At 43.3% G+C, this 12,347-nt stretch overlaps 1 protein-coding gene across 1 annotated transcript in view; it reads right to left on the bottom strand.

Moving 5' to 3' along the window:
* The window catches only part of PSMD11 (proteasome 26S subunit, non-ATPase 11), a 48,219-nt gene that overhangs the window by 1,820 nt on the left and 34,052 nt on the right, over window positions 1-12,347 (bottom strand). Inside the window, exons 11-13 of the mRNA XM_040331602.1 lie at window positions 7,323-7,358; window positions 4,321-4,372; window positions 706-848 (exon numbers count right to left, since the gene is read on the bottom strand). Coding sequence (XP_040187536.1) covers window positions 706-848; window positions 4,321-4,372; window positions 7,323-7,358 — 231 coding nt within the window. The remainder of the gene's footprint in view (window positions 1-705; window positions 849-4,320; window positions 4,373-7,322; window positions 7,359-12,347) is intronic.

The following is a 12,347-nucleotide window of genomic DNA, read 5'->3' as shown; positions in this document are numbered from 1 at the left end:
CTTTTTTTCTCAGAAAATAGGTACAGGAACTCAACCACGACCCCGTTCACATTTCAAAAAAAGTAGAAGGGTCTTAAAGGGGTATTAAATACCAGGATTGCATTACAAACAGAGTGCAGAGTTCAGAGCTGTCACTTGTAAACACAGAAACCAGACTTCTGTGTTTACAAGTGATTGTGTATATATATTCAAATTTTTTGTAGCCTTTTGTACACACCGCTCCTACAGCGTCTCAAAGATGCAGCTGGCAGGTCTTTTTTAAGTGTCCTGCCAGCGCGCCGCTCCAGTGTGAAAGCCCTCAGCCTTTCACATTGGAGTAAGACGAGGGGCTCTTTCAGGGCGCTTTGCAGGCGCCATTTTTAGCACTGTAGCGCCTGCAAAGTGCCTCAGTGTGAAAGTAGCCAAAGAGTAATCTGCGGATATACTGAACTAGACAGACATAGGATTTGATTCAACCGGTCTGCAGAAAAACAGTGACGGTATCCGAGTCAGAATACAGGCACTGTTCAGCAAATAATTTCCCTCTGGCTCAGCCATTTTTTAAACCGACTTGTTGAGGAGGGTGGCGCTTGCAGGGCCACCCACAACTACAATTTCAGCCCAATGCTATAGGAATCGTTTGAAATTCAAGTCATGTATGGCCAGCTTAACCCTCTGTATGTTAATGTCAACCAGCAATAATCTCCCTCCCTCCACATCACTCACCTATGTAAGTTTCTTAGCCTTGTTGTAGAGAGAGTCCACCACTTTGCTCATGTTTTGGATAGTTTCCAGAGCAGCTTCATATGTCTTATCTACAGGGGGCTCATCAAAAATTATCAGGACTCCTTCCCCTTGATCTAGGATACCTGGAAAGCAGACAGACCAAAAAAAATTAAAAATCAATCACACAATATATACATGACAGATACATGTCAATGTTTCACAATACCGATTTATAGTAAAACATAATGACCTCATCTTTAACAAAAGATACATTCACGTAAATAAAATATAAAATCCTAAAAAGAGACTACTGATATCATTTTTTTTTTCTGTTTTGGGCTTTTGGATGCAGGGGTAGAATGTTTTCGCTGCCTGCCTTCCCAATGAAGAGAGTAATAAAAACTCAACAGCGGTTCCAACCGCTCTCCACTCTGTTCAAAACTAAAAACAAAGATGTTCCACGAAAAAAAAAAAAAGTCTATCACGAACGTCTTATTTTACTAAATATATGCATTTAACTGCTTGAAAAACGCCAATTAGCACAAACCCCAACGCCATTCATACCTGAGCGTTTTGTAGCTTGAAGCTACAAAAACGCTGGAGGAGAAAAAAATAATCAATTATTCTCTATGGAGATGCTTCACATCTCCACTCCAAACGCCTGAAGCTCAAACAAGTGCTGTAACTTTTTTTTTTTAGGCAGATATGGGCGTTTTTTCTGCTTTTTACATTGGTGAAATTTTGACCTGTAGGAAACCGCATCAAAAACGCAGCAGAATCACGCAACTTTCTGCCTGAAACCGCTACGCTCAGGTGTGAATGGGGCCTAAACCTTGAAACCAGAATTAAAAAAAGGCCTATGAATTTGCTCATCATAATGTGTATTATCAATGATTTACTGTTCTAAATTCTCTCAAATCAAGGCACAACAACTTTCATTTAAATATATTCCTCAATTAGGATAGAATACCCTTTGCATGCACCAAAGGTATTTGCATACCCAGGTATTGCCTTTTAAAAACAGCAGTGACATTATCACTGTGCTGTACATAATCTGTGCAGAGAACAGAGCTATAGGAGGGACCCAACAGGCTCCACCCACAACAGCAGGGATATGCAATTAGCGGACCTCCAGCTGTTGCAGAACTACAAGTCCCATGAGGCATTGCAAGACTGACAGCCACAAGCATGACACCCAGAGGCAGAGGCATTTTGGGACTTGTAGTTTTACAACAGCTGGAGGTCCGCTAATTGCATATCCCTGCACTACAGGCTACAAAGGGGAACTACAGGAGGGGGCGGAGACCAGACCAGCCACTCTGCACAAAGAAAGAGAAGCAGTGACCAGTCCTCAGTACAAGAAACGTACTACGCAAATACGAAATACGCAACAAAAACTCAAAGGCACAAGTATACACAATACACATGCCTTGTGTTTAGACAAAAAAAAAATTAGCCTGGATTTCAGCTTTAAGCAAATCCCCCTCAAGACTGATTAGTATAGTATAATATTCCCAATATGAAACAGGGGTTATAATAATGAATATGATACAAAGTAGTGGTTTGATCACTGAGTTATTATTCTACAAGAGCTCTGGATGTAACCAAGTCTCGCTTTATTACATATCATTCACTTCTTCCATTATCAACATCAGCAGGGTGTAGAGCTCAGTCATAATAATGTGCTTCCTTGTCTGTGGCACAAACAACCACCAAGACTGTGCAAGAAATGATCTGCTGACTGCCAGCCATGATTGCAACATTCTAAGAGCTTGTTTTGTTCTCTTTTAAAAAGAAAGTGACGGGAGAATAGTTAAAAAAAAAAAAATATATATATATTATATATATATATAATAATATATATATATTATATATATATATAATAATATATATATATTATATATATATATATAATAATATATAAATATATATATATATATATATATATATATATATATATATATATATATATATATTTTTTTTCCTGCAATTTTTTTTATTCTAAAAGCCTTGTTTAAATGCTCTCCCTCACGGTTTCCCCTTAGACATATGTGAGGTTTCACCGCGAACGTTAGAGCAAGAGCAATAATTCTAGCACTAGAACTCTAAATATGTATCGTATATACTCGAGTATAAGCTGACCCGAATATAAGCCGAGGCACCTAATTTTACCACAAAAAATGGGAAAACGTATTAACTCGAGTATAAGCCTAGGGTGTCCCATCTGCATGCCTCACTGTGCTCATGCCTCACTGTGTCCATGCCTCCCAGGCCGTAGGTCCCCTAGACCAGTGGTCATCAACCCTGTCCTCCAAGGCCCAGTAACAGACCAGGTTTTATGTATTACCTTGGGAAGATGCAGACTAGAATACTGCAATCACTGAGCAGCAAATGATATCACCTGTCATGTATTTCAGTTATCTTGCAAACCTGGCCTGTTAGTGGGCCTTCGAGGACAGGGTTGATGACCACTGCCCTAGACAGACAATAAACTTTGCACACTTGTAGAGGCTACATGTGTGCCAAGTTCTGGGTCCAGGGGACCTACGACCGGCACCAGGTCCCCAAAGTCACCGGAGAAATGACCGTTTAATATGGAAGTCTATGGAAGTTTATGGAAGTTTATGGAAGGGGTGCCCGGCTTTGAAAAAAAACAAAAATAAACGGTGCTCCCCGGACAACAAACTTTGCAAACTTGTAGAGGAAGAGTGGGGCTACATGTGTGCCAAGATTGGGGTCCAGGGCACCTACGGCCGGCACCGGGTCCCCAAAGTCTGGGAGATCAGGCGCAAAAAGTGACTCGAGTATAAGCCGAGGGGGGGCATTTTCAGCACAAAAAAAAAAAACGTGCTGAAAAACTCGGCTTACACGGTAATTTGTAAAAATATTTAAAGCAAAGCTTATGGAGATTTTTAAGGTTGACTCCATTCCAAGAGTGTGCACAATTTTAAAGCGCGACATGTTAGGTATCCATTTACTCAGCGTAACATCAGCTTTCACATTATACAATAAATTGGGGTAAATATATATATTTTTTTTCATGAACGTGTTTTTCTTCCCAAAAAATGCATTTGAAAAATTGCTGCGCTATTACCGTGTGAATAATTATATATATATATTACACACACACATATATACACACACAAAATATATATATAAAATATAAAAAATTTCTAGTATAACAATAACACAAAATATGTGATCAGTTAATAGTACACACCAGTTTCCCTTTAACAGGCACTGGAGTCTCTAGCTTTGACACAGCCCATAGTTAAAACGGCCTTTTTCCCTTCTTGCATAAAATAAAAAAATAAAATAAAAAAACGACAATTCGGAATCATCTAAGCTCCTTATGTAACAAGTATTTAAATGGCCTCCGAGGGGCTCCCATCTTCTTGATCCCTTATCGCTAGAACGCAGGCCGCTTTCTGAGCGTCTGTTTTAATCCCCCTGCAATGATTTGCTAATAAAGTCAGCCCAGATGGCTGTTAATGTCTTGTTTAGCCAAAATGTAACACCATATTAAACCCTTCCCCTCTCACGCAAGATTTGCCACTTGGAAAAGAAGTTGCTATGAAAAGCTTTTGGCCATGTAACCCCGTTTTGGCGGCTTACCGTGAAATTTCTTGTCTAGGATCATCTGGGAAAGCTTGCGTTCTACCTCAGGCTGTAAGGGGGAAAAAAAAAGAGACAGATTTATGTCAATAGGTAAATGTCAAACTCAGTGACACCACTTCAAAAATGCTTGTTCCGACACTCAGCATTAATACTCTGAACTAGGCCCACGAGCAATCTGAAAATGAAGGTCTTATCTACGGTTAGGCTGGAAAAAAAAAAAACTTGTAGAATCAATAGATCATACAGTGCCTTGAGAAAGTATTCATAACCCTTGAAATTTTGCACATTTTGTCAGGTTACACCCAAAAACGTAAATGTATTTTATTGGGATTTTATGTGATAGACCAACACAAAGTGGCACATAATTGCTAAGTGAAAGGAAAATAAATGGTTTTCAATTTTTTTTTTTTACAAATAAATATGTGAAAGGTGTGGCGTACATTTGTATTCAGCCCCCTTTACTCCGATACCCATAAATAAAATCTAGTGGAACCAATTGCCTTTAGAAGTTACCCAAATAATAAATAGAGTCCACCTGTGTGCAATTTAATCTCAGTAAAAATGTGGCTGTTCTGTGAAGCCCTCAGAGGTTTGTTAGAGAACCTTATGCTGGCCATACATGTTCATTTTTCTTGTACAATTTTCCTTTAGATTTACCAAAAAACATAAAAAAAAAAAAAAAACGAAACATTTCAATTGTATCCAATTAGGCAGGCCCTTGTACTACATAGGTGAAGGTAAATCTAAGAAAAATTGTACATAAAATTGTATAATGTATATCATGAAGGTCAAGGAATACACCAGACAGGTCAGGCATAAAGTTGTGGAGAGGTTTAAAGCAGGGTTAGGTTATAAAAAAAATATCCCAAGCTTCGAACATCTCACAAGGCACTGTTCAATTCATCATCCGAAAATGGAAAGAGTATGGCACAACTGCAAACCTACCAAGACATGGCTGTCCACCTAAACTGACAGACCGGGCAAGGAGAGCATTATTCAGAGATGCAGCCAAGAGGCCCATGGTAACTCTGGAGGAGCTTCAGAGATCCACAGCTCAGGGGGGAGAATCTGTCCACAGGACAACTATTAGTCGTGCTCTCCACAAATCTGCCCTTTATGGAAGAGTGGCAAGAAAAAAGCAGTCTTTGAAAGAAAGCCATAAGAAGTCACGTTTGTGATAAGCCATGTGGGGGACACAGCAAACATGTGGAAGAAGGAGCTCTGGTCAGATGAGACCAAAATATAAAACATTTTGCCCTAAAAGCAAAACGCTATGTGTGACGAAAAACTAACACTCCACATCACACTGAACACATCGTTGAGGGGGGCTGAATACAAATGCACGCCACACTTTTCAGATATTTGTAAAAAATAAAATAAAAAACATTTATACATTTTCCTTCCACTTCACAATTATGTGCCACTTTGTGTTGGTCTATCACAGTGTTTCCAGTCCTCAAGGCGCCCCAACAGGTCATGTTTTCAGGTTTTCCCTCAGATGAAATGGCTGTGGTAATTACTAAGGCAGTGAAACTGATCAAATCACCTGTGAAAAGTAATGGAGAGCCTGAAAACATGACCTGTTGGGGCGCCTTGAGGACTGGAGTTGAGAAACCGTGGTCTATCATATAAAATACATTTACCTTTTTGGTTGTAACATGACAAAACGTGGAAAATTTTAAAGAGGCGTGAATACTTTTTTTAAGGCACTGTATATAAACTAAATTATACTTAAAGCGGAGTGTACGTGTAGCTAGGGGTAAGGAGCAATTAAGTGAAACTATTGCCACGTACAGGCAAGAACACAGGCATCCTATAGAAGAAAAAAAAAAAAAATATATATATATATATATAAATATAAAATATTCCGATTTGAAAAGTATACATATCTCTCCATCTCATCTGGTCTTGTTGCTTGGTTTTGTTACTGGTTTGTTTAGTAACATGTTCGTTGTGTCCAGTCTTTTTTCATACATGTTGCCTGGAAACAGGCTGGTAGATACCTACAGGCTACAGATCAAGCTGACAAACTGAATATTCATCTTGTACTCGGCATGGAGAGACTCTGAATATCTTAAAGCGGAGCCCCACCCTAAAGTGGAACTTCCGCTGATCGGAACCCTCCCCCCTCCGGTGTCACATTTGACAGGTATTTGGACCCACTTCCGGCCACAGTCTGCGGGCAGGACGTCACCTCCCGTCCCCGTTGTGTTCTGGGAACACTCGGCTCCCAGAGCACAGAGGGAGCCAGTCAGCAGGCGCAGCGCGACTCGCGCATGCGCCTTAGGGAACCGGGCAGTGAAACCGGAGCGCTTTACTTCCTGGTTCCCTCACCGAGGATGGGGGGGGGGGGGTGGGTGGGGCAGCAGAGTGACGAACGATCGCTCGTCCTCTGCTGCGGACGGCGCTGGTCTCCAGGACAGGCAAGTGTGCCGATATTAAAAGTCAGCAGCTGCAGTATTTGTAGCTGCTGACTTTTAATATTTTTTTTTTTTTCAGCGGACATCCACTTTAAACTGAAGTTCCAGGCAACAAGTGAATATGTGACATCAACCAGTGAGCGACCAATGCAGTTTTTTTTAGAAGGGTTCGCCCAAAAAAAAAAAAAGGCCATAAAAAATAAATTAAAAAAATACAAAAACAAAGAAAGAAAAAAGTTCTCCACAGAAATTGAGAACTTTCCCATAGCAATCAGAGAAGTAAATGAAACCATTAATTAAACTGGTCACTATGGGAAAAATAACAAACTTTCTTCTCCCCGTTTTAATAATAATGCCGCAAAGTTCTCGGTCAAGAGAGTCTCATTTGGTAGCCAGAAAATACAGATAGTGTGAGACAAAAAATAAAAATATACGGCTTAGCTGAGCATCTAAAAGAAAAGCTCCCCATAACTCAATATTAATTCAGGTTCATTGAGCACTAACAATAGCTGAGTGAGAAGGGAAGGAAAAGAAGAGGGGATGTGCAATCAAGTAGAAGATGTCTTCTGATGATCTCACCTTTGGCAGTTTGATGAGACTGGATATGTGATCCATCTGCAATAAAAAGAAAACGGCACTGTAAATACATCTCAACACATATGGTTCAAAATATACGAAGTCTACTGGGCAAATCCGTGCATTGTTGAAAAAAGGTTTACTGGCAAACTGGGAACAGCATTCATCTGACCTGTTGGAGACCTGCAGGTAATGGGCATACCTGTGTAGTATTTATTTTTCATTTTTAGACTTCAGTTTTAAGAATGGGCCATGTGGGGAAAAAATTACATCAATTTTGTTTGGGAGCCACGTCGCACGACCGCGCAATTGTCATTCAAAGCGTGACAGCGCTTAAAGCTGAAATTCCGCCTGGGCAGGAAGGGGGTATATGTGCCCAGTAAGCAAGTGGTTAAAGGGGTGGTTCCCCCTTAAAAACAACTTTTTTTTATTCCACTGGCCCCCCACATTACAATCGAATTAAGGCTATTATTTTTTTTTGCTGCTGTACATACCTTGATACAGCATCTTCACCCGTGCATCCGGGTTGCGAGTCCCGCGGGAGTGGGCGTTCCTCACATGCTGTTGATTGACGTTTTTCGGAAAAACGAGCTCCCCCTGTCGCGTAAGCCGCGTCACGGTTGGCGAAAGGAGCCGAACGGCGAGTCGGCGCTATACTGCGCATGCGCATCGCCGTTCGGCTCCTTTCGCCAATCGTGACGCGGCTTACGCCGACGGGGGGAGAGCTCGTTTTTGGGAAAAACGTCAATCAAACACATGTGAGGAACGCCCACTCCCGCGGGACTCGCAACCCGGATGCACGGGTGAAGATGCTGTATCAAGGTATGTACAGCAGCAAAAAATAAATAATAGCCTTAATTCGATTGTAATGTGGGGGGCCAGTGGAATAAAAAAAAAGTTGTTTTTAAGGGGGAACCACCGCTTTAAAGACCCAGCACTCCTGGCTCCTACCCCCTTCTGAGTGCCCTCCTATAGCAAGACGCTTGCTATGGGGGCATGTGTGGGCTCCAGAGCCACGCTGTGTGTGTCCATTGACACTCACACACACACACAGTGTGGTTTAGCCCCACCCCCATTTCCCCAGTGTCTTTGATTGACAGCAGCGAGAGGCAATGGCTCCCGCTGCTGCCTTTGTGGCCAGCGAGGAGAGAGCTGCCAATCTCTGGCACAGCACTGAATTGGGCTCAGGTAGGTATTTAAGGGAGGCTGGGTGGGGAGCTGCACATAGAAGTGCATAAAATGTAAAAAAAAAAAATGAAATAAAAAAAATAAACCTTCTGCCTTTAGAATCACTTTAATAGAAACCTGCTCTTGTACTGTGGCTTCACACGATGCATACTTATTCCAGGTTGTGACTCAAAGTAGGTAGTTGGACATTTAGAAAAAATTTATTAAGTAAAAGGAAGCTTATGTACTTCTCCTAGTATCGGTTCCCTTTAAACCCTTTCCCTCCCCTCTAGGGATTTTTGTCAGTTAATTGGAGAATTGTCCTAAATGCTACTCCTCCTTTTTACCTCTGTGGCCAGGAGGCGGATTTCTACCATGCCCTGTGGGTATGCCCCAAGATCCAAACCTTCTGGTCACAAATAATGTTTTTCCCTTTTTGTTTTAATCAGCCTCATGTCTCCCAATTGTTTGGGGTCCCAAGGCATGCCTGTTGGAGTTGGTAGGGGACCTTCCAGTTGGTTCTTATACCAAAAAAAAAACTGTTGCAAATACTTTACTTCAATGCAAAAAAGAGATTTTTAATACAGCTTACCTGTAAAATCTTTTTCTTGGAGTACATCACGGGACACAGAGCGGCATTCATTACTATATGGGTTATATGGAGTACCTTCAGGTGATAGACACTGGCAATCTCAAACAGGAAATGCCCCTCCCTATATAACCCCCCTCCCATAGGAGGAGTACCTCAGTTTTGTAGCAAGCAGTATGCCTCCCAAAATGGTCCTCAAAAGAGGGGTGGGAGCTCTGTGTCCCGTGATGTACTCCAAGAAAAAGATTTTACAGGTAAGCTGTATTAAAAATCTCTTTTTCTTTATCGTTACATCACGGGACACAGAGCGGCATTCATTACTATATGGGATGTCCCAAAGCAATGCTTACAATGAGGGGAGGGAGAACATCTCCAAGACAAAAGGATTTAATTTAGAGATATACTCAAATCATAATAAATCCAACTTAGTTGAGAAAAATAATCTTAAATTTTAAATTTAACTCAAAAAAGAGGAGCCCCCGGAATCCGAGGGTCTCAAACTGCAGCCTGCAGCACTGCCTGCCCGAAGGCAGTATCAGTATTCCTTCTTACGTCCAACTTGTAGAATTTTGTAAATGTGTGTACAGAAGACCAGGTTGCCGCCTTGCAAACTTGAGCCATAGAGATCTGGTGGTGTGCTGCCCAGGAGGCGCCCATGGCTCTAGTAGAATGAGCCTTTAATGATACTGGAGGAGGCAACCCTTTCAAGCCGTAGGCCTGAGTGATTAATTGCTTAATCCACCTAGAAATGGTGGACTTGCAGCTGCCTGCCCCTTCTTGGGCCCATCCGGTAGAATGAACAGCACATCTGTTTTCCGGATCTTCTTTGTAGCCTTAAGATAGGCCTTCATGGCCCTGACAATATCCAAGGTATGCAGCAACCCTTCCTTTCTGGAAGTAGGTTTAGGGAAGAAGGATGGTAATACCAAATCCTGGTTCAAATGAAAACTGGATATGACCTTCGGTAGGAAGGAAGGATGAGGGCGGAGAACGACCCTGTCCTTATGAAAAATAAGATATGGTTCCTTACAGGATAAGGCCGCCAGTTCCGAAACTCTTCTTGCGGAAACTATGGCAACCAAAAATACTAACTTCCTTGTCAGTAGAACCAAGAGGAATTTCAGCCAACGGCTCAAACGGTTGTTTCTGGTAAACTTGACAGAACAAGATTTAAATCCCACGGACAAAGCGGGGATTTAACTGGAGGTTTAATACGTAAGACCCCTTGAAGGAAGGTCTTAACCAGCGAGTGGGTGGCCAGCGGCCGCTGAAACCACACTGACAGGGCAGAAATCTGTCCTTTGATTGTGATTAATGCCAATCCTTTATCCACTCCTAGCTGGAGAAAACTTAAAACTCTATCGATGGTGAATTTGCGAGGAAGCCATAGCTTGGACTCACACCAGCTTACATAGGCCTTCCAGACCCTGTGATAAATCACCCTAGAGACCGGTTTCCTGGCTCTGATTAGGGTAGAGATTACTTTCTGAGACAGACCTCTACCCCTGAGAATCAAGGATTCAGCTTCCAGGCCGTCAAATTTAGATGCCGTAAGGCAGGGTGGAGGATCGGACCTTGCGATAGCAGGTCTGGCCTTAGAGGCAGAGTCCAAGGGTCTCCCACTACCATCCTTAGGATTAGTGAGTACCATGCCCTTCTGGCCATGCTGGAGCTACAGGATAACTGGTATGTGCTCCACCCGGATCCTGCGCAGCAGGCGGGGGTAGTAACTGGAGCGGGGGAAACGCATAAAAGAAGTTTGAACTGATGCCAAGGGCAAACCAGCGCATCGGTTCCGCAGGCCATCGGATCCCTTGAGCGGGACATGAACCTGTCTAGCTTCTTGTTGAGTCTCGATGCCATGATATCCACGTCCGGCACTCCCCATCTTTGGCAGAGTGCTTGAAAGACTTGTGGATGCAGAGACCATTCCCCCGGCCATAGAGTCTGGCGGCTTAAGAAGTCCGCCTGAAAGTTGTCCACTCCTGGAATGAATATTGCCGATATGCAGGGCACATGAGCCTCTGCCCATAGGAGAATCAAGCTCACCTTTCTCTGAGCGGCTTGACTCCTGGTTCCCCCTTGGTGATTTATGTATGCCACGGCCGTGGCATTGTCTGATTGAATTCTCACCGGGAACCCCTGCAATTTGACGTCAAGCCCTGAGGGCTAGTCGAGCAGCTCTGAGCTCCAAGATGTTGATGGGCAACTGCTTCTCTGGCTTTGCCCAAGTACCTTGGCGAGTGCAACCATCCAAAATTGCTCCCCAGCCCGTCAGGCTGGCGTCTGTGGTCACTATCTTCCAAGCCACTGGGCTGAAAGACTTCCCCTTCAGTAGATTCTGAGGGTCTAACCACCAACACAGACTTTGTCGGACTCTTGATGAGAGCGGCAACGGGATATCCAAGGCCTGTGGCCTTCTGCTCCATGCTGACAGGATGGCTGCCTGTAGGATGCGAGTGTGGCTCTGGGCGTATGGTACCGCCTCGAATGTGGCCACCATCTTGCCTAGTAATCTCATACATAGGCGAATAGTCGGTTCTTTCTTGCTTAGAACCAGTAGGATCAATTCCTTGATGGCTTTGACCTTCCTCAGAGGTAGGAACACTCTTTGTTGTTCTGTGTCTAATCTCATGCCGAGATATTCCAACTGCCTTGTGGGCAGGAAAGCTGACTTTTCTCGATTTAGGACCCAGCCGAACCTCTCGAGGTATTGGATTGTGAGGGCCACTGCTCGCTCCAAGGAGACGAGTGGTCTATGACTAGGAGGTCGTCCAGGTATGCTAGGGATCGTGACCCCTTGGATCCTTAGCTTGGCTAGGATTGGAGCTAGGACCTTCGTGAACACCCGGGGGGCCGTAGCCAACCCGAAGGGAAGCGCCACGAATTGGAAATGACGCGAAGCCACCATAAAGCGTAGATATCTTTGATGTGGCTGATAAATTGGAACATGAAGGTAGGCATCCTTTATGTCTATGGACGCCATGAAGTCGTCCTTTTGGAGTGTGGCAGCTGCTGACCGCACGGATTCCATCCGAAATGAGCGGACCTTTAGGTATGCATTTACCATCTTTAGGTCCAAAATTGGCCTGACATCTCCATTGGCCTTTGGGATGATGAATAGGTTGGAGTAGAAACCCAGCCCCTGTTCCAGGACTGGTACCTCTACTATTACTTCCTGGGAAAGTAGATGATCTAATGCCGATCTTAATGCGGCTCCCCTCTCCGGATCGTTTGGAATCCTCGACTCCTGGAAATGAGGAGGAGGAAAC

This window comes from Rana temporaria, chromosome 12 (assembly GCF_905171775.1).
Source record: "Rana temporaria chromosome 12, aRanTem1.1, whole genome shotgun sequence".
NCBI lineage: Eukaryota > Metazoa > Chordata > Amphibia > Anura > Ranidae > Rana > Rana temporaria.
The sequence above is the reverse complement of the archived record's forward strand: the minus strand, read 5'-3'. Positions and strand labels throughout refer to the sequence as shown.